Raw genomic sequence first — 23,665 nt, 5'->3', positions numbered from 1 at the left:
TTAATTTTGAATGTGAAGGTATTTAACTAGTTTTAATGTATAATATTCATTAGGTACATAATAAAAGACATTTAAATTAAGAAAAGAACATTAAACTCCAAAATAATCTTAATAGCTTAAAGCTGGGTTATATGGGAATAAGGTAAGGAGAGGGTTACAAAAACTGTAAGTTACTTTTTCCTTTTTTTTCAATTCAAGATTGTTTTCCCGGAATTCAAAAAAAAAGAGACGATTTTCGGGGGAGAAGTCCCAATTTTAAATGCAATTGCAAATTGATAAAATTGAGTTTCGTCAAGTATTGCTGTTAAACACTAAAGACTGATCTTACAGTTACTGTTGTCCTTCGATGAAAGAAAGGTGAAAAGAAGTGTATAGCGTATTCGACAGTATTAGTAAACATAGACGTATGTATGTATTATAAGTTCATATAATACATAGCCTATATATAGATGATATGTATATTATTGAGTAGAGGAGAAATTACACGTGCATGCATAACTCCTCATGGCCTACAGTGGAGTGCCACTTGACCTAGTAGGGACTTTTTTTTATCCTCGCGAACAGTGTGCCTGACATACAATTGATAATGATAAATTTCCTGGAAAAAACGGCAAAAGTAGGGTCAAGGAGAGCCAAGGAGTACTCTGTGTAGAGGAGACTCCTCCAACCTTCACCTTTGAACCCTATCGTAAGTGAAAATCCATTGTATTTATCCTTGGACGACACTTATACACTGTACTGCATTCCTATTTTTAATTGAATAATGTATACATATGTTTATAGGAGAATGAGTAAAACATTGTGAAACCTTTCCGATTTTACGCAGTATAAAGTCATAAACCGTAGATATTACAAAAATTTTAACTTTATAAAAAAAAATGGAGAATTTACTTTACACAAAGCCGTTCTGCATGAAGATTTTACATTTTAATGTGTGTGTTACACATTTCTCTTCGATATACTTTTCCCTTAAAACTCTATATGGAAGACTATTATTATTATCCTGAAGTCCTTGTGTAGCACATATACTGATTCTTGAATATCCTTGACAATCCTTAAGTATATTTGGTTATTCTCACAAGTATCCTTATATCTTGTGGCATTGATTGCTATACACTTGCTTGCAACTTAACTCAAATTGTAGAGGTTTTTTTTTTAATTTTCGCGAAATCTAACTTCAGAATTCATAAAAAATATGTAATTCTCAACCAAAATATGCTTCAAACACACAAGGAGTCAGGCATGAAGTTGTAAAACTTTCGTTTAACCAAATTCAATGCGATTTTTGCGAAATTATAATCTTTTTATGCCATTATTTATGCACTTATAGTCAACATCTTAAAAATTTGGGGATCTAAGTAAATAAACGTACAAGGACTGCAAGTCAGGGTTAAAAAATTGAATTAGTTTTATGAATTTTTAAAAGTTAAAACAAACTCGTCTATAAAATCACAACTAAAAAGAAGAAACATACTCACACATAATTAATACTTGGTGTTAACCACGAAGTGGAACACCAACTAATATGTATAATGGTGCTATGTATAATACACATACTATATATCTTTTTTTTCTAATTTCCAATCTGCAATTTTTTCCGGATATATTACTTCTAACCATTTATACACACTTACAATGCTAACAATTGTATTCAAAAAGAAAATTAATTATCTGGAGTCGAGGAAAGCTCGAATAATTAAAAGTGATTTATATGGAAATTCATAAACGCTTTCTAAATCATTCAAATATGTATATACTAGTTATATGGAATCAATTTTTTAGTTCATCAATTTTATAAGTAATTCCCACTCAAGTGAATGAAAGAGACATCCTGCAAATTAGATTCGACAACCAATGAAAATATATATACAACAAATTTGATATAGGCAAGCAGTGATGTGTGAGAGAACGTGAGAGAAGGACGTGCTTGTGCGAACAAGCTAGGACTTGAATGTGAGTTCTTTTGAATTATAGCAGAGGGGGCAACTGTAGAGTCGTTTTGAATAAGTAGTTATAGGCGAACTCACATAAAAACGTAAGACAACACGTAAGCATTATTTTGTTCATTTACTTTTTATGTAAGTTTCCTAAAGTTTTAATAGTAAAATTAGCTCTTTCGCGATCATCTCATCATACTATCACGCTTATTTATTCTTTTAGTTTGCCTAAATAAAAAAAAAATTATAAAATCAAAACGTTTTACACGATAAATACTCCGCAAATACTGAATATCATATTAACCGAAAATTGTATTGGGAGTGAATTGAATTTTTACGAAAATATTCCTAAAGACTTTTGCATTATAGAAAAAATACGTTCTGAAAGCACGGAATGGAATAGCAACTTCGAAATAACATTTATCCGTTATCATAAGCTTTTAGAGCTTATTTTTGGTTAAAATATCTTCACAGGGGAAGCGAATAAAGAGTGTTGGAGTTCAAACACTGAAGTTCTCGAACTTCCACACCTTTATTTATCGATTTTTCTTGCACCTTTGAACTTACATTGCTTACCTTACTTCTCACTTCGCGGAAATTCACTTACTTTACCCAGTCAAGCTTCAATTTAATTAAATACAATTGAGTAATGATTCTTTAGCAAGGTATATCTAGGTGCAAATATATCTTATACATATATCTATTAGTATCTAAACTGCTAATGTCACTTCCAAATTAAAAAAAAAATATATTTCATATGTGATTTCGTTCTTCAAAATTTTTGAAAAATGTTAGTTCTTTAGCTTTCCACTAAATATAGGTATCAGTTTATAATTTCCATTTTTATAGTACCTAACTAAAATAAAAATAGCTTCCATAGGTGGTTAGCTTACCAATATCATAAATATTAGACATCAGTAAATGCTCATAACAAGTTTAAGACCGATCGATCGACATTGAGTTTTTCAAATTACACAGAAGCTGATTTCTAAGAGAGAAGCCCGTAGTGAAAAACATTGAAAAGTGCTTAAGATAGATTTCTCACTTCACATCCTTTTCTCGCTGTATAATAAAACGAAAACTATCACGAAGAAAAAAAAATAAATAGATATTTTTCTCTCACCAGCTTCAGCAGATTTTGCTGGTGATGATTCCGTTGGTTGCTGTACAGAATTTCCTGCACTACTTTCACTACCCTCTGCTTTTTCCAATTCCGCCGTCACACTTTTCTCACAATTTCCCGACATTTTGCTTCTCTATTTTCCGTATCACTTCTGTTAATTTTATTTATTGTTTTTTTTTTAAAGTATTTTATTTTTAATTGCTTTCACAATTCTTTTTAACTCGATAGTCTCACGAAATATAATTAATTAACTGAACTTCACAATAAAGTGCTTTTAAGCAACTCAATACCAACAATTTTTTAAATTTAATATTTGATTTTTTTTAATAAGTATCACTATTTAGAGTTTTAAATTGTAAATATATTATTTATTTTCTTTTAAATTTGATAAAATTTTATTATTATATCTCTAGGGAAACTTCATTAGTTCCAATATCTATTATAACTCTTTTTTTTAAATGTTGAATTCTTTTGACTAAATATTACTCTAAGCTGAGCAATTTTATTCACAAAATTAAGAGTATAATATATCTATGTTGTTTACACACTTTAAAGAAAATTTCAATTCTACGGCAATTTCAATGCCCCAATTACCTTTTGCTATTTCATAAATTTTTTTTAACTGTTCCATATATATTTTCCATTCAGAGTAATTTGTTCTTTATTATTATGCACCGACTATATTTATATGCATATCTAGGTAAAGGAAAAAAAAGGACATTTAGTTCGATTTGTTACATAGATGGTATTTACCGATAGGAACTCATAAATGCATTGAAATTTTTAATTTGTTTTTCATTTATTGGCAGTTATATATTTTTTCATCTTTATTAAAATTAAATTGTACAAACTGTGATAAAAGGAGTTTATTCGTTTCCGAATGAGAAAGCTTCTCTTTTTTTCGTAAAAACCATCGCGATTCAATTTAGACATTCAAAATAGAATAAGAACGTAGAAGAAACATGCTATTTAACACTGGGATCAGCTACGATAAGCGGGCATATAATCATTAACTATTCCTGCCAATATTTTATTACGAGATAATTTTATTGCATTTTTTTTTACAATTTTATAAACAATGTTCAATGCATTACGAATCGTACAGTGAAAATCCAATTATGTTAAGCCTACAGTGTGATATCAGAGGTGTAGAAGAATTTCGAATTATCAAATATAAAATAAATATTTTTGAAGTTTATTTTTTTTTAAGATTAGACTATTTCACCTTTTAAGGATCGTAAGGAATTCAGCTGTTTGAATCTACTAAAAATATTTTTTGGGAAAAAAAGATCCAACAAAACAATGGGATAGATTCTGATAAAAATCTTTTCTTTTCTAACAGCTTAAAAGTTTATTCTAAGATTTTGACAGATAGAGTTTTAAATCGTTCTGTTGTCGTTCTATAAAAGAAAAACTTCAGAAAGAACTTTAAAGAGCCCTAGAAAAGTAATTTTCTTTTAGAAACCCTTTTAAGGAAAGAAATAAAAAAATGTCAAAATCTTATAAGATTTCTTCAAGAATTCCAAAAATCTAATAACTGACGAATTGTAAGAAAAGAAAAGAAAAGATTTGTATCAGAATCTACCCCAATATCTAGGTACCTATATGCAAATATTATTAATACAAAATATTAATAATAATTAAAGTATTTTTTTTTATTTAAAAAGTGATAAGTAACAAGATCAAATTTATTTTTAAATATCTTATTATCTATTATAATAATCCAAAATCTTTCATAAAAATTTCATATCACACTGTAAAACTCATATCGGCCATTTTGTAGTGACTCCACAAGAGCCATTTCAGAGAATGAATAATATTTTCCAGAGAAAAGCGGTAATATAAATTGAAATGCTGAGCTATGTGATAACGAAAATTTCCGTATACTCAAAATTTCAAAGCGGTAAGAAGTTAAACGATTGATTTTTCTAACAGTGTATTAATGGTGTATTTCACAGCGAAAGCCTTCAACCACCCCTATACGTGAAGCTTTAAAGTGTGGAGCAAGTGAAGCCATAGGCGACAATATTTTGAGAGAGGACTGTCGAGTGCGGAAGATACCGTCAAAAGGACTGTTGATGATAATTGGAACAATGATAGTCACAAATTTATTTTTCTCCGTGAAATCACACCCATCTCGGAGGGTAAAGGTCGGGTAATTTGGCAAAAAAATAAGAGGGCCGTAAGGTCATCAAAGAAACTCTCTTTTCATGATAAAAATCTAACATCCGGGAGAGGTTAAATGTTGCATAAATGAGAGGGATGTATTTAGTGATATAGCACAGAGAGATTCAAGTATATCTTGACGATTGCTTTCATCACAATCGCCCAAAATATTTGCATAATCCCCAAACTGTCATTTTAGGGGTGGGAGTTGTGGAACACCAAAGAGATTGTCGATGCTATTTTTCCACCCTGACACCTCAACAACACCACATTTTCCGGGATAAATCACAATTCCCAAATGTAGAATGCACAAAGAACACAATTTTAAGGGTTTTTTCACCCCCGTAGAATGATTTTTTGGAATCTCTTTTACTTTCTTTTTTTTTTTTGCCTTCACCCAAATTGAAAGCCTGACACAATTCACCATCCAACAGAGCAGAGAACTCAACCTGAATCACAGTGTGACTTCAGCACTCTACTGAGGATGTTTAGGGGCAAAAATCTATTATGGACCAAAAATGTACAGCGCCCCAAAACTCATCTCATCCCTTTCACACAACCATCCCCAACCTGAATGGTTCCCTTGTTGTACTGTGGGGCAAAAGAGATGATAATAGGTGATTCTGTATATATGGAGAAGATGGGTCTGAGAAAAATCCATAGAATCGCATGCCTGGGAATCTCTTCGTTATGGAGCAGCATCCCCATTTGATGTTACGCCGCTCAAATTCGTATATTTCCCCTCAAAAATGAGGCCACATGGAGCTTAATGTAGCTATCTCGCTCATCAACTAACCAGGTGGTGAGTGTAAGAAAGTAAGAGGAATTTTTTGCTATATCCCCCAGTTGTGAAGAGGGGCAACGGGCTTTGCGCACCAGGTTGGGTATTAAAGAGGCATAATAGGGCTCAACCCGGGAGTAGGTCTACTATGAGTTTTATTTATCACCTTTAAAAACTCTTCCTATTTTCACTACAGTTTTTAATTCAACCCCCTCAGACCATCCCTTACATACCATACCATCTTCACATATTCATGTCAATGACCACACATCATGAACTACGTCAAACAATTCAAATAATGTCTGATTATACATATGTAGGTACTGAAGCAAATATATATTTTTATGAATATAATATAGCAATTGCTAGTGCACCTGCACAAATATCAATTGTTCCACACCTATTCCTTTCGTAAGTTCATGGAGCTTTTTGTACACCTCCAATAACTCATACATCTCTGATCGGGCCCAGATTAAGCTGATAGTTATAAGAAAGTATCAATACGAATATCTTAATTATGTTTTATTTGAGATTATAAAATATTTAATGGACAAGCTTATCCTTCAGCCTTAACCACAATATTTTAGTGTCTCTAAAATTTTAGGATCTCATTGCAATCTACAATACCGAATTATAAAATGGTTAAAGTTTCTGAACGTTTTATGAGCCATTGAGATTATCTTTGAAACCATGGATTCAGGCATAGACTCGTTATTTTTTGTAGCTTAAACTTAACTCTTAAGAAACTAGAATTTTATAATTCTGCACCTTAGTTATATGAGTAAGAAATTTTAATTCGCTTGGCTTCTTAAGGAACAATAAGTTTGATTTTATTGATAAATATTTTTGATTTATGTACTATGATATTACATCAGTCTAATTAAGTTTCAACGTTAAGAATTCTTGAAATTTTTATTTTGTCACAGAAAATGCTAGATATTCTATATTGGCTGAAATTGAAAAAAAAAGTTGCACGTTTTTATGGGATTTATACATTTCTTACTTCATGATCATCCGATATACCAAGAAAATTGAAAAATTGCGCCAGGAAAATTGAGAAAATGTATGTATCAATCTCAATATATGTACAGTATATACACATACAATATAACATCGTTTAATCAATTTCATCTTCGAAAATCCTTCGTATGTATAAATGTACATAGTATATGTACATAGCAGCACAGTGAAATTTGAATATCTATATACATATTTGAATTCATGCAAGAAAATTTCATGCTCTCGCATCCTTCATCGTATATACTTCAGTTAAATTGAATTAAATTTAAACACTTATTAAGAGTAGTTAATGCATTATAATCATTGGTATGGTAACAATCCTGCTACTACATTATACCTACCAATTTTTAAAAAATAAGGAAATCACTAAGAATGATGGCATCCCCTTTATCAAATAAATAAATAATCTTTATAAAAAAAATATAAAATTGACCAATCTATCTAGGCAAAAATAGAAGGTAGATGAATGGAAAAAAAAATTAAATTTTCTCATTGTGCTCTCGGTGTATTCAAACATGAGAACAGTGAACTCGTTAGCTTGATTCAAGTGAAACCCGTGTTATTTAATACAAAATAAAAATAAGAGGAGTTGGGGTATTTGTGGAGAAAGTTAGTGACAGACATAAATTTTATACTTTGAAGCATGATGAGATTGAGTACAAAAAAAACGAATCGAATGACGCGTCATTCAGGCGTCGTCAATAAAGACTCTGCTATGGCTCCTTTTGGATGTATGAAAATTGGTTAGCTGCATTACGCCCATTACGCCCTTTCTATGTTTCGCGCCATCGATCTCCGTCCAATGTACTTTGGGGCACAAACGGTGGGAAAATTAGAGAAAATTGCAGTGAAATGAGGATTCTTTGGCGCAAGAACTCGTCAGACATTATTCTAATGAACGTAAATTGACTTTGCAATCTCATACAGATTTTTTTGAAAGGCCGCAGAGAATGATGAAGAACATGCCTGATAATTTGGAAAATATTTCCAGTTGCTCCCGAATTAAGTATAATAGAAAAGAAAAAAAAATAGGTATATAATAGATTGACCCCTAAGAGATTTCCTGAGAAAAAGTCAATGAGAGTAAAATTGCAAATCTCCAACTTAGGCAATATTGAAAGACTTCTAGGTTTCCATGTAACTTAATTAGGAGAAATTATTAGTATTTAGGGTTATTTTGGACTTCGTTAAGATATTCACGTATCATGTATGTAGGTAGGTACATATATGTACATACATATGTTAAGGAATGAAAATAATAATAATTGTACTTTTATCATTACTAAGAAGGGTTCGACCTTTGTGCTAAGTGAGAGAACACCAATGGAATAAAAGTGTAATTAATATATAATTATTTAAATACATTATATGGTAAGTGAAGAGCATCGATTTATTGAGAAAATTATAGGAAAATGTACATACAAGAACTTAAACTAAATACTAAATTATTTGCTAAATCTGTTTTAATCAAGACCCGGAAGGAATTCACTAAAACCGCTCGTTTATGCGAAAAAGTTTGCACTATGTAACCTCTGTATATGCACTACAAAATAATTAAACTGAACAAAAGTGGTTTTATAGAGAAACTAGAGAATTATTTAGTACACCTCAACTCCTTCCATTTTATTTACCACCACATCCAGTTATTTGAAAAAAAAAAAAAAATATCGAAAATTGAAAACAAAAAGAGGCAAGTAATTGAGTTTCTCGCTTCTAATATAATATTAAGAACACTAAATCTTCAGAGATTACGGGAGCATCTTCCGATTCATATCAAATTATTCGGAAGTCGGCAATTGAATCAGTTAGCAGCTTCGAATGATATCCAATATGGTGTATCGGGTAAACTCATTGATTATAGATTAATTCATCAATCATGGGAAGGGATACAACCAAAAGAAAATTTTGTATATACACATAGTAATACAAAAATTACAGAAATTATATGTAATATAAAAAAAAAATTCTCCTTTTCTTATATAAATAAAAGGTGCTGAATTGAATTATTGAAATAATAAAATAAATTGATTTTTTTAAGTTTTATACTCTGCCAAGCAAATTAAGAAATAAATTGAATTATGAAATTTGTTAAACAAGGAGTAAGATATTAAGTATTCAGGATAATTCCATATGGTTCAATATCAACATGACCTAAATCACGTTACTGATTAGGTACAACAAGCTGCATTAAAAATGCATACAACATCATTCAGTTATGTGATATTACAACCCTTAATGATCCAATGGAAGGGTTGTAATAAAAAAAACATCCATTTACAAATTTGCATCACAGAGAGGATGCAATGAATGCGTCACTAATGTATTCCGGGCTTCACAAAATATATATCTCTACCATATTTGCAGTGTCGATGGTAATAATTTTCTCCTCACAGCTGAATTTATAACGGTGACGTATATACATCACCAACTGTTGGTGTATTTATGTATGTATTTAGGAAAACATGAATTACTCCCCAGAACAATAAAGAAAATATCTTTTAGTTCATTTATCTGTGAAAATAATAATGGACACGAGTATCTATAGATACAAAAAATATAACAAAGAAAAATTGATTTACGCATTTCAAATATCGTCACTACGCGGTAACTCGTGACCGCAGAATTGCAAATTAAAAAATTAAATTAAACTCTATTCTCTAAATTTTTTTCTGTATTGACAGCACTTCATTTTAAGCATATGGCTCATGAACTTACAATCTTTTTTCTAAATCATCACAAAAACCTCTCAGGATATTCAAATAATCACTCATTAATCTTTGTAATATGTTTTTTATATCGTAAAAAATATCACAATTCTTCAATGAAATTGAGAACAGGAAAATAAAATCTTTATCATCAACATTTCACGAAAACATCATAATACACATTCTTATCGAAAGGCAATTCACACTTTTAGTTGACAATAAGCGTGAAAATTGTGTTATCAAAATTCATATACACCTGTGAACAAACCTCTATAGTTGTGTTGGTAAACAAATTCAGTTTTTTTTTTATATTTTCTTATGAAAATCTTTGAATATTCCAGAATTACCTAACCTATTCATAAACCAAACTGACTTAAAAGGTTACTATACTATAGTATGTAATGGAATACGGGAAGATATTGTATCAGGAAGTACGTACATGTGTACATAAGATATACAAAAGAAGGAAAAATTTACCTTCTGTATCATACAAGTCCATTTCAAGTTCCACAAGTGGTCCACTCATATTGTCTTCTTTTGCATTTAATCCTTGTACACAGCAGCCATCCAACATTTTAGCCCTCAATATACATATATGTAATTTATCACTGAGTTTTCCACCACTCACAGCATGTATATTTTGTGGTGAAGAAAAGTCATTTAAAAAGTAATATATACATGCGTGACAGGTCAATGAAAATATCGAGATCGAGAAGCCATAACAATGAAGATATTCTTGTACACGAATGTAGTCCACGGCGGGGGGCTCGTGTAACAATCACTTGACATTTTCAAAGAGGCGGAAAGTTACAAACTGACTGAAATCAATTTAATCATCATCGCGGTTTGGTGTGCAGAATTAAATTGTACAATACATTGTTGGATTTCACCATATTGAAATGCCATGGAAATCCTTCATATTCTTCCTCTTTTCTACACGCGTTTTATAACCTATATTTTCATAAACATATTGTGCAATAAAATTTGCTAAGGGTAAAGCTTTTGCAATGCAAAAGGATCCCTCATTCCATAACGCTCTTTGTACTAACCCTATATGGAGCAATTTTCAAACGAATAACTCGTAACAATAGTAAAGCAATCTTGTTTTTTTATTTCATTGTACATATTACAATTTTTTGGTTTCTCATAGACGTCAATGAATATCTTTTGTAAAAAAAAATCTAAAACGGAAATTGATCTAAATTTTTTTTTTATAGATCTCAAAGACGACAATTTTAAGGACATGAATATGAATGTAAATTTCAGATTATTCTTTAAAAATTCAAAATATTTACTTTCTTCTTTTCTGAAATATCGTTAATATATTAGTTGGTGTTCCTTTTCTACTGTAGCTATGAAAAAAATATTACTACACGTTTGATAAATCGAGCCTTATTTAAGTTACCTACTTTTATAACACCTGTACGTCATCGTTGTCTTCTACCCTCATATCCATATCGATTTTTTTTCTTTATGGATTATTCAAAACATTTTAATTTCAGTGCGTGCCTGCCAATAATGATTGTTTCTACACAAGTAAAAGCTCCTAAAAGCTCTCCTTGGTCGTATACTTATTTTTTTTTCATTTTAGTAGTCACAGATGAAACTTATATAGCAAAAACATTCAAGAAATCATTGGCACGTGCTTGAAAAGAAATATTTGGCCCTTATCTCTTTTATAGATTGATTCCAAACACATAACACTGATGAATCTTACATATAGCAATAATAACGAGAGCTTTATAATCATCACTTTTCACCGACCGAGAAAAAGGAAAAAAAAATATAGCAAAGGTTTGCAGAAATGTGGTGAACTTTTGTGTTTCTAATTAGACTCTCGTTCTTCATTTATTCGTTGTACGTTTCTTATAATTAATTGAACTTTTTATGGCGTTTTCATTTATTTATTCTAGCGCTATTTGTAGGTAGGTATATATTTACTTTTTATAAATGAAAAAAAAAGAACTATTTTAATAGAAAACTTCACTGGCCGTAAATAAAACGTGGTCGTGTCAAGTGAAAAAAAAATGATATTAAATTATCTTGTCCACCTACGCGGTATCGTTGGTTATGAAGAGGAAGAACTTTCAGTGAGCGTAAAAAGGGTAGAAAATCATCATGTGGACAATGTCAAATTGAATTTATTTTAGCAATGTGACAATTTTCACCTATTCACGTGGAAAAATCGTAAGCAACTAACATCGTTGGCACTCTTATCGTCTTGTCGCATAATCCATACCAAAGCTTTTCCTCCCTTCTCTAATTTATTTTCTATTTCGACGTCACACCAGGCATAGGCATCCCACCACTCTTGATTCCCAACTTCAATTCCATCTCTTTTCCACCCCCATATTTCACCCCTTTTTCCATCCTCCTCATTGGATTTTTTTTTAACAAAATAAGCCACAAATACGTTTGCACACGCACGAATACATTTGAATATGACGAATGGCATTCAAAAACTTCCCCATCACGAAACACCCACTCCTCCCTTGGTTTGGTGGGAAGACTATAAAAGTCAGAGACATTGCTGCGTTCACCTTCCCCAAACAACACACGACACTTTGATAAGTTGTATACAGGTAAATTTACCCCTGACTTATGGGGGGCACTGGATCCTTATAGAGTTTTTTCACACACCACCACCCTCAGTGATGGAATTTGCGTAAGCTCACTGCGGAGGCAAGATTTACATTTTTTCTTATATTATATATCGTGTGAAAAGCAATAAAGGGAAAATCTGTCAAGCACTTAAATTTCCACCTTCTGAAATTGGATGTAGAAGCCTCCAAAAGAGATTTATATTTATGGTGGACTAAACGAGGATATATTATATACTATACATACACCTGAACAAATTCATTTAATAGGAAATGAGCTGCTGATTGGAAAAATTAGCCTGTTCTATTACCGTCATCTGGTTAAGATCTCATTTTATTTGAAAAGCTCCCTTCGTAATAAGAGATTGTTGGATGGTATTAACCCCGTTATTAACTATTATATGCTATATACATTATTGCTTTGAAATTGGTAAAACATTTTTGTGCAAAAACAAAAATTGGTAGAAAACATGCGATTTTTGATACTATCATATCATTCTTATTCAATATTCATCAGGATTATTGAGATGATACCCTTAAATATAGCGAAACAAATCTTATCTAAATAGTGTAGATACCTATAGATTTTTTTTTGGAAATTCTCTTTCATTTTTATTTGCAATGGATTTACTCTTAATAAAATTAGTTTTTTTTGTACTGCACGAAATGGTTATGTAAAATAAGATCAGTAAATAATTTAAGGGAATTAAGAAATCAATTTAAGGGATTGTGATATTTGTGTTCTAAGGTTTAAATTTATTTGATTTTTTCTAACTTTTGAAGTTTTTTTTTGTAATGATTAACTTTACTTTTATAACAATTAACGTTTTGAATATTTAGATAGGTTAAAAAAATATATTTGTTTTTGCATAGTCTGACTTCAATCAACAAAATTCATTAAATTTTGCATAAGAATTTCTAAAACTCTACCTTTACTCGAATTTGACTTTTATGGTGATAAAAAATTTTATGACATTTTTATGCATTCAAAGTCAACAAGGAAAATTTTCCTAGTGTATTAAATATTAAATAGTACAATGGACAAGTCTAGGTTAAAACGTAATAAAAATTATTTCCTCTTCGCAAAAAAACAGCAATATCACCCCAAGTTTGGTGTGATTTTTTTTATAAGATTATCTTGTAGGGAGTCAGTTGAGAAAATCACATTTGAGAAAAGCAAATAAAATTTACCTTTAGGGAAAAGAGGGGCTAAGAAAGGGAAATAAAAAAAATGGGATTTTGGGAAAGAAGACGATTTAAGCGAAACGGATAATTCAAGCGGACATTTGTGGAATTCAAAGGAAGAAGGTATACATACATACATATATGTATATATATAAAGTGAGTAACCCGACCAATATGGGTCATTCGTTAATGCAAAAATGCTTGCTCTTTGCTATAAACACAAATTGATGTTAACATTACAAAAAAGTAGTATATAGGGACTTGTGGTAGTCAGCAAAGTTTAATATCGACGAGAGTAAAGTGCTCCAACAAACTATTAGTGCCACTAGAATCTTGCTATATCTCTGTTTTAGAACGGCAATTTATGTATGTCAAGTGAAAATAGGGGGATCATCAATTATAATGGCATCCCTTTTACACATAAAAAAAATCTAAATTCAAAATTATAATTTTTTATATATAAAACCAACATATAGACACATGATATGTAATAGACACATGTACTGTACATAATATGAGGGAAGAAGGGAAAGAAGAACAACATACAAATAAAAAAATCTCGCGTAACGCAATGCATAACTTTTTTGTTTTTGCAAAGCATAACAGTTATGGTATAGATATAGAAATGGAACACATTGGCAAAGATGAAAATAAATAGGTTGCGTGCACACGCAAATATGATAATTTCTTATGATTTTCACAAATCAACGAACAAATAGTATAGAAATGGCCCGGAAATAGGTTTTCCACTTCAATACACCCTATCAAAAATGTAGAACCCATATGTGACTCCTCCATGTGGGTTACATGTGCCATAGACGTGTGGAGATATGGAAATCGAATGAAAATCGAAGTCAAGAAATATTCTGCAATAAATATTCCCATAATTTACATATTAGAGATTTCTAACACACGCACATAACTTTTTTTTTATTATCATTTTAATATTATCTTAAAGTTAAGATTGTATTTTAATAGCAAAATCTTTTACATTAATTTTGATTTTTTTTAGCCCCAAATTTTTGAAAATAAGATCAGCTAAGAAAAATTCTATATTGCGCTGTCAAATTGGCTAAAAGTTTTTGAAATAAGTTGATGTTCTGTCTGGTGTGAAATCCATTAAAAAATTAATTGTTTCGTCTTCAAAAATTTAGTCGCGTGTAGTTAATTAGTAAAATTGACACATCAGCGAGAGAATGATCTTGGAGTTACATTTATATTAGACAATCCAAGAGCAAGTTTAAGAGTGAAAATTAATGAAAAAAAATAGAAAAGCATCAAGCTATTTTTTCGTATATGGAATAAAGTGGATTTAACTAGTTTTAACCAAGATGAAACTAGTTTGAGGGAGAGATTAATTTAGCAGATGTCTTTTATTAATTATCCCACCAATTGGAAATAATTAATATGAAGCCAACAATATACTTATTTAATTCCTTAATGCACAATGAACCAATAATATTTCCCCAAAGGGCAATTCATTGTCAGTATAGATTTGTATATATCATATATTATATGTAACAAATAAACATGGAATTCAAGATGAATGTAATAAATTAGTAAATATGTCAGGGATCTCAGGGGAATTTATTATCATGCTTTAAGAACTAAAAGTTATACCCTTGGCACATCACACTCCTAAAGTACCAGGTTTCTATTTATTTATTTTTATAATAAGAAGATTTTAGCACAAACCGCACAAACACTCCCCTCATTCGAAAAATCAATCGGCATAATGGGTAATTGAAATTAGCTGATAGAAGTCAGTCAAAATTTGACATCTCCAATGTGTTTTTTGTCTCTTTTTAACAGCAAAGTCTTCAAAATTACGATTTTGGAAAGCATATTATTTTTGCACAAACCCTATATAGTCTTGATTTTCCCTTTAAGTATTATGAGACTGCTTTTAATCGTTCATAATTGCAGAATACAGCTTAATGATATCTTTTAATTTCTTTTTGGTGTCTTGGGGTGTCTTTTATCCATTTACGGAGTTTTTTGATAAGATTCACATTTTTGATAAGGTTCCATATAAAATTCCACCACATTTTATTGCATATTTATTTTCCATTTGTTGCCTTTTTTATGAACTAGAGATAAATTCCACTGAAAAACAACCAAATAATGACCTCTTCAAGAAATGACAGCATCTCTAAACTGCTTGGTTTCTTCAAAACACACACATATTTTTTCAACAAATAAATATTCAGCTCTGTTTACAATGTACGTAATTCCAAATATGTTTAGTAGAATAAAGTGCGTGAATCTATATTTAAGAAGGAGTGAATGGTCTAATTTCGATTGAAAAAAAATGTATGAAAGAAACACAGCCAAAATCAGGTTCAAGTTTCAAGTAAATTTTCTTTCAATTCTCTTATGTCTATGTTTTTTTTACTTTTACGTGATCTCTATAATTTTAAAATAGCAAAAAAAATCAAAAACTATTTTAAATTTTACGTAAAAGTTTTAAAACTCTTATTGAAATTGAATCAATTTAAATTGAAATGAAAAAAAAACATAACATTATTTTGATTTACAGAGAAAAGTAAGGAAGTTGGTTTTTAAATAGGTTCATTATTGAGCCATTTTCCTCCAAAGCGTACCATAACAAACTAATTTGCTAGAAAATTAACTAAAGTACGCTGTGATTGAGGTACTTTCAATGTATAAAACAAGCAAGTGATAACGCATCGTCAATTTTCTGAAAGTTGGTATTCCACAACGTTTATATTTCACGTGCTGGCTCTTTTGATTCATCAGAAAATTGATATTGACACATATTTTTGGACATAATATTTTTAAACTTCATTCCACAATTTGTCTCTAAATTTAAAAAGTTTTAAGACTATTACACTCAATTTTAGCTAAACCTTAGTGAATAAAATATTTTGGCAAAAAGAGAAATTTTCTGAATGTTTTTAAAAGTTTAATAGTTTAGTAATTAAAATTAAATATAATGAATTTCTTAACCAAAAAACTTATCCATAATTTGTTTACTTCGACAGGGGTGAGATTTTGTGATGTTTGTACTTTGTAGTATATAGTAAGGATATGTATGTAGAATATCAAGCAATACATCACGCATTCTGTTAGACGACAAAGTTGTGCCTTTTAGGGAAAGCCTTTGTGCAACCTATTCTTCAATGAAAATAAGATTAACGAAATGGAACTTTCATATAACAACATCAACGAAAACGATGCCTCTTTATTTGTAACTTAATTATTTATGTTCCCTCTTTACACAATGTTATACATTATACGAAAATTCCTTGGTTGTTTAACTCGAAATATTCAGTGGTTTTCCCTGTGAGCATTCTTAAATAACAAACGGTTTTTGGAGAAAGCTAAATTAACAAAAGTCGTGTGAATAGATGAAATTTAATAATACAATAGAATGTGAAGAATAAGTAAAGAACTTTAGCCCAAAATTTCTCCTCATTTGTCAATGAAATGCCCATTTGTCTAAATAACAGTCTATTTTAATTAGAATAAAATAGAACAAGTTAACCCGAGTCCAAAGACACATGTGAGCTACAAGGGGCTCTGGACAACTCCCCCAGTAACCTCTGACTCTGAAGTTTTATTCGATTTCTAGGTACAAAAAGATTAATTTAAAAAAAAATCCGAAGAAAATAAAGCAAAGGATTTGAACAATTGAGTTAGAACAAAAGTCTTTGGTCCCATTACGAACACCATCGTATTTTTATAAATTTTATATTATTGTTATAAAAAGCCATTTATCCATGAATGAAAAAGAATGCATTTACTACAACAAACTACCTAACATTAGTCTAAGGATTGTTTCCGCAACCCTCGAATAAGTTATTATCTCTTTCATAAAATAAAAATAAACATATTTTGCAATATTTACTTGATTATTAACTCCTTCTTGACACAAATATTATACCGAAACTTTGTAGCGCTCTTAAATCTTATATTGTAGCGTTTTAGAGACAAACAATTGCATAAGTTTTCAAGAGCATAACACACTATGAGTGCTCTTGCAACATACATTTAAGTATAGGTATATAATTTAATTTAGGTCTAAAGTCTCGTACAAGTTTGATAATAATTTTGTAGTTTAAAATAACTTATGTAAGAATTTCAAGTATATAATTAAAATTTAATATTTCTGTTTATTTTAATAATTTAAATAAATGGATATGTAAGAAAAATAATTTCAAGTTTGAGGAAAAAAATAACATGGAAAAAAGGTTTTTTAATCAAATTGTATCTTCACTCTCCGTTAAACTGTGCCAAAACCAAATATTTTAGAAATACATAAGTCAGCTGAGATATTTTTGTATAATATTCATCAACATTTTTAGTGCAAGGACATTTTCAAAGATATTTTATTAATAGCACTAAATTTATAAATAGATACATACCTATAGTTATTAATGAAAAATTACTCTTGATTTGTTCATTCATTATTAGACATAGGTTAACCAGAGCCTAATCACACGTGAATAAATTTCATTTAGGGCTGTTTTTAAGAATTCAAAATTTTCATAGTAACACTACAAATAAATAGTCTATGATTGAATTTAATTAAAAGAAAAATTGATTTTTGCTTTAAACACATACTTATGTATACATACATATGTGTACACTACACATACATAAAGTGTCATTCAACTGAAGTATACGTTGAAAATGAAATATTTAGGTACTGTCTTATATTATGACTTATACAAAAACTTTCATTCTTAGATTAAGATAATTAAATTTACTAATGGAAACTAAAAAGTATTAATATATCTTTGGAAAATGTTTATGAGAGACAAATAAAACTTAGACTCACCTGGAGGTCTTTCGTGTAGTAGTCGTCCCGTGGCTGCTTCCTCTTCCCCCTTCTGCGGAGGTGCTTCGGTTTTAGTCACTTTAAATCTCTCAGGCATTTTGGCGTAGTCTATCCAACAGAAATCTCTTGGAGTTTTTTTTTGGTTGTTTGACTGTGCAATATTTCACTAAATTTGACTTCTATCCAATTAAATATTTATCACTTTTCTGTGTCTCTCTGAGTCAGACAATTTGCTTTACTGAATCCGTCGGTGATTTTGCACTCTGATGGGAAAGTCCAGCCAGACAACAACAAAAAAAATTTAAAATTTTATTCTCATTAATAATAAATCTTTTCTATATTCTCACACACAATGAGTGGTGTTTCTATTTCGGGATTTATTTAAAAGCTTGTAAATAAGCTTGTTGCTTATTGCAAAATTAATTCAATTAGGAAGAAAATTGATGTAGTATTTATCATTTGAAATAGTCTGTGTTTTATAATTTTATTCGTTTAATTGATTTAAAACAAAAATGGTGACGCTTTTAAAATAAATATCAAATTTAGCAGCATTTGTATATATACAATACATGTAGTATTATAAATTGTTTTTTAACAAGAATTGACGACGGTAAGGGGAATTTACCATATAATTGATTGAATTGTATTTTGTTTTGAGTAATATGTATCACATACTTTAATAATAAACTGACTCCCTGGACTTAATTGATCTGCACGCAAACGCACACACAGACTTATTTAATTTAATCAACGATGCCGATGATGAATTCTTCGTCACAATTTGCAAATACTATTGTATACATTTATACATTTATATTTATGTATTTTGTCGTCTTCACAAACTCATTGAGAACTTATTGATGTTAAAAGATTTTCTTAAAAAAAAATGATATGAATTCACTCTTTTTTTTTTCAAGTTGTAGACTTCACACTATATGTAGCCAACTACTTACGCTTCTTATTGATACGCACTAAATATTTGTGAATATGTTTAGCGAATGTCTGGGGCAAAATTTTCCTCAAAAAGAACATACACAAATGTTTCCTTTTTGCACCAAATGCACCGTATAGTATGTCTTTAAATAGAGAATCCCACCCACTTTGTGGCACTCGCAAAAGGGGAGACCTTGGGTGTATTAAAGCGAGAGACACAGTGAATAAGTTTCAATCGATATTTCTGTTATATACGACGGAAAAATTCTTGCCGGAAAAATCTTTCTATTAAGGAAACTACCAAAGGAAGTGTCACAAATTTCCACTATTATTACGCGCAAAAAGCTCACCTTTTTTTTTAAATTAAAAAAAAATGCACAATAATAAAATTCACCTTAATTTCTTGTCGTAAGCTCTACATTGATACGTAGTTTCTAACGCAAACCGCACGTTCTTTAGAGTGAGGACAAAAGCGTCCGACTGCCCGAGAAACTGCCAATGAAGTGTGCGTTGGTGGTGGCCAGTTTCGAGAAATTCGTTTTTGCCGGCGACGATGAACATCCAGAGTCAACCCAGCTCTCTCGGACAGCCGATAAGATACATAACACACTGTGTCGTAGTCTGCAAAGAGTAGAAATTAGCTGACATTATCACAAATTGATTTCCACGTTCGTGACAGCACGCCTAAATCATAGATAGTAGATAACTTATCGTTCTGCACTAGAATATTGACATAGTGCGTGGTAGGTGATAAAAAGAAATTGTTAGTAGGTACACCATACTAAGGTAAATGGAATGAGCAAAATGCTGACAATTTATATTAAATCTTCATTGTCCTAAAATCTTGAAAAAATTGTGATGTATTCAATAAATCAATACCTAAAAACCCTCCCTAGATATGACACTGGTGAAAATATGTTTTTACTTTTTTTTTACTAATGCTCGACATTGGTTAGTCATATTATGATCATTTGGATCTCTCTAACAATACCTCATTTGTTCTAATAGGATGATGAATTTTTCCACCAGAAAAGCCTTAAATCTTTACTCTTGAAAACTCATATAATCAAAAAAATAATGAATGGGACTTATTGATACATTTTGAAACATACTGAAATTTAATGCAAAAAGAATTTAAATTCAGAATAAATCATTGTTTAATTAAATTAAAATCATTTACAATCTTCATTTACATTGCATGCATAGACACCACAGGTAAAAGAATCAAATCATATTTGTAATAGCATTGATTTAGAAAAGATGGTAAATAAAGCTAAATTTAACTTAATATTTTCTGAGCTAAAACTATTTTTTGCTGAATAAAATTATGTATTTTCTGATCAAGTTTTTAAAATTCCATCGTGCTTCAGCAACGTGACAATAGAAGAAAAAAACTGATATCAAGGATTTTAAGATTACATAAAATAATATAGGTAGCTACTTGAAAGAAACAAATTTGATTGCTTAACTTGAGGCAACCAATTGAATGATTTTCTGATTAATTAGAATTTTTGTAGAAAATGTGCTTGAGAAAAAAACAACTATATATTCGGAACAAGAAAAATTATCTTATCACAAATATACCTACACCTCATTTTTTATACCTATATGAGGTGTGATAAGATAGTAAGAGTACTCTGATGAATATTGTGCCCTATTTTTGACATTTTTGCTTTTATAGAACTTGTAAATCACATATAATTCCGATTGTTTCACCATCTTTTGGTGTATGGCAATATATAAAGAAAATATTCAAATAGATGGAATTTCTTGGAAAAAAAAAGTATATTATATCAATATTTACATAAAATTATCTCACAAATATTAGCACGAAACTGCTAAATTGCAAAATACAGGTTCATCTACTCAAAAATTTATTGATTTTCACCAATCACTTTATTTGCTTATTTTTTTATTTAAACATTTATGACAAATCACTTATCAATATTTTTCTTTATATTTGTTAGTTGGAATTTACCAGAAATAAAAAGTGAGGAAATTCCAAAAATAACTAAAATAATCTTTTCCTGATAAAATACTCATAAGATTGGCACTAATGGAGGCAAAAAAAAGTTGAAAGAATGTGACCCGTTGTTGTGAACTAAGAGGGTCGTAAATAATACATATTATGAGACTTTTCTTATTAATTTGTGTACTACACCCTGCAGGACATCAGAACTCTTGAAAATATACTCATAAAAAGGCTTACCATTTATTTGAGACCCATTATTATGTGTTAAAAACAATTTATTTAGACAATTTATCCATTTCGCGATATAACGAGAAACATTATATTTTTCACATTTTCCAGAATTACAAATTATCGCTTTTGATATCGAGGGTTGGAAAATATACTATACTAACTCATTTTTGTTGATTTTCAGGAGAGCGATTTGAAGTTTGAGATTTACATTGCTTCTTATGTAAAACTTTTTACAGTTATCGCTGTAACTTTGTAGGGAACAAATATTCGAATTTGTCCTTTTGAGGGAAGATGAAGGACATCAAAAGCTATCGAAAAATGCGTTAAAAATATACTATACTAACTCGACTTAGTATAGTGTATTTTCCAACCCTCGATATGGATTTTTAATCGCTATTGAATGACCGAATGTTTCTATGTTAAAGCTAGAGCCAATGTAGGTACTAAGGAGGAGTGGACTAAAGGGACTAAAGATATTATCCAAAGCTTGTAAGAAACTTTAACTACTTAACCCTTTAACGTCCAACGTGAAACATAAAAACATTGAAACATGCGCTCTTTTATCGCGATTTGTATTCTATGAATTTTTTTAGAGGACTTTTCTCACTCAGAACGTCTTCTTTGACCCCTTATGCGTGAATTTGATGCATTTGTAACAAGGAAAAACAATTACATTCATAAATAATTGAAAAAATAAAATGTTTCACGTTTGGGTCAGCGTATGACCCAAAAAAACTTAAAGGGTTAAAAGACTAATCTGTGTGGGAAAATAAAAATTTCTCCTAATTCTAATTTTTAATTAATGTAAAATATATTGTTAAAAATTGTTAGAATCATCCATCCTCGTAGAATTGCAGATGCAATCGATAAAATGTTTTCTCATTTATAAAAGCTCACAGAATGTGCATTTCCGTATAGTTTTATTGGTATAGTAAAATAAATATAAAACAAAACTAATTAATCGAATTGATTTTCTATCGAATTGAGTGTATAGAAAATTAATCCATTAGCACTACCCGATTCCCTTCTTAATTTAAGTAATGAACTTCAACTTCACTGGAGCTAATTCCTATAAAGTAGATGATATTCTCCTTCATTTTTCAAAAAGTTAATTCCATTTTAATTGCAAAATCATTCTCTGAATTATTGAGTACCCACCATTTGGAGGTGCTCCCTTATACAGCAAGTTTACATAAATGATTGAGTATGCGACATGTTCTATTCAAACAAACATACTTGCCCATCAATAGTGGGCAATCAATCTACATATAAGGGTTAGTGTGGCACAGTGAGATTAAATCCTATTGTCTTCAACTAAACACATAGGTTAATAGGAAGAAAAATCACACTTAACCCGAACATTTCGAGCAATATTATAGAATTTTCAAGTTTAACTTTTTGAAACATTTTTCTTACTAAGAAACTAAAATTTATGAATTCTTAAAGCGATTATATTGAAACAATAAATATTTTAAAAGTCTTGCATCTAAAAACCCGTTTTATTAGATTGTTTAATTAGCATTTGCCACAAGTTTAGAGTAGTTTTCTTTATCTTGTATAGTTTTCAAAAAGCTTCGAGTCCTGCCAATTAAATGAGAATATTTTAATATGTATCTTATAAAGTCTTTTTCTATATATTCAGATGATGAACTAGTTAACTCCGGCTCTAATTAATGGCTGTAAGGTATAGGCATGTAAATTATATAGGTAAAAAAAAACATTTTTTCCTGAAGTTGTTATATGACCGAAGTATATAAAAATGTAATAAATGATATTAGATAATATACTATGTAAATATAAAGCGTTGTACAACCCAAGTATTATGTTTATTAAAAAAAACTCGCTTTATAGCAGGATGTGAGGATTAATCCTATACAGTATAAAGTCCACATCAACAAACAATCGGATGTACTACTCTCGTTCATTATTTTTAATGCGCTTAAAACTTTAAAAAGTTCGGCCAAGACGTTTCGGAGGAGTTCATTTGCTACAGAACAGATAGACAGAAATATTGGACTTTGCTGCTTCTTAAACACTCGAGTAATCCAAAATAAATCCAAAGCTTAAGAAAAACCAAATTAATATACTTTTTAATTGACTAAAAAATACTTGAGATGAACGCTGTTTAAAATGCTAAAAGGATCTCTTTTGCGAGCATTGATTTATCGTTTCATTGTTCCTCAAACTGATATGAAAGCACCTTGAAGC

The 23,665-nt window shown here is 30.1% G+C and overlaps 1 protein-coding gene across 18 annotated transcripts in view; it reads right to left on the bottom strand.

Moving 5' to 3' along the window:
* LOC129795152 (solute carrier family 12 member 4) overlaps positions 1-23,665 on the bottom strand; it is a 54,516-nt gene that overhangs the window by 30,047 nt on the left and 804 nt on the right. For 4 of the 18 annotated variants that reach the window (XM_055836202.1, XM_055836209.1, XM_055836212.1 and 1 more), the window contains exons 2-3: positions 19,275-19,875; positions 18,322-18,584 (exon numbers count right to left, since the gene is read on the bottom strand). In XM_055836202.1, the coding sequence (XP_055692177.1) occupies positions 18,322-18,418 (97 nt within the window). In that variant the 5' untranslated portion in view covers positions 18,419-18,584; positions 19,275-19,875. Of the gene's footprint in view, positions 1-3,060; positions 4,645-5,599; positions 5,702-18,321; positions 18,585-18,996; positions 19,876-23,665 lie in introns of those variants that run through there. The other 14 variants (XM_055836211.1, XM_055836217.1, XM_055836204.1 and 11 more) reach the window with 6 other exon arrangements.

This window comes from Lutzomyia longipalpis, chromosome 4, assembly GCF_024334085.1.
Source record: "Lutzomyia longipalpis isolate SR_M1_2022 chromosome 4, ASM2433408v1".
Taxonomy (NCBI): Eukaryota; Metazoa; Arthropoda; class Insecta; order Diptera; family Psychodidae; genus Lutzomyia; species Lutzomyia longipalpis.
The sequence above is the reverse complement of the archived record's forward strand: the minus strand, read 5'-3'. Positions and strand labels throughout refer to the sequence as shown.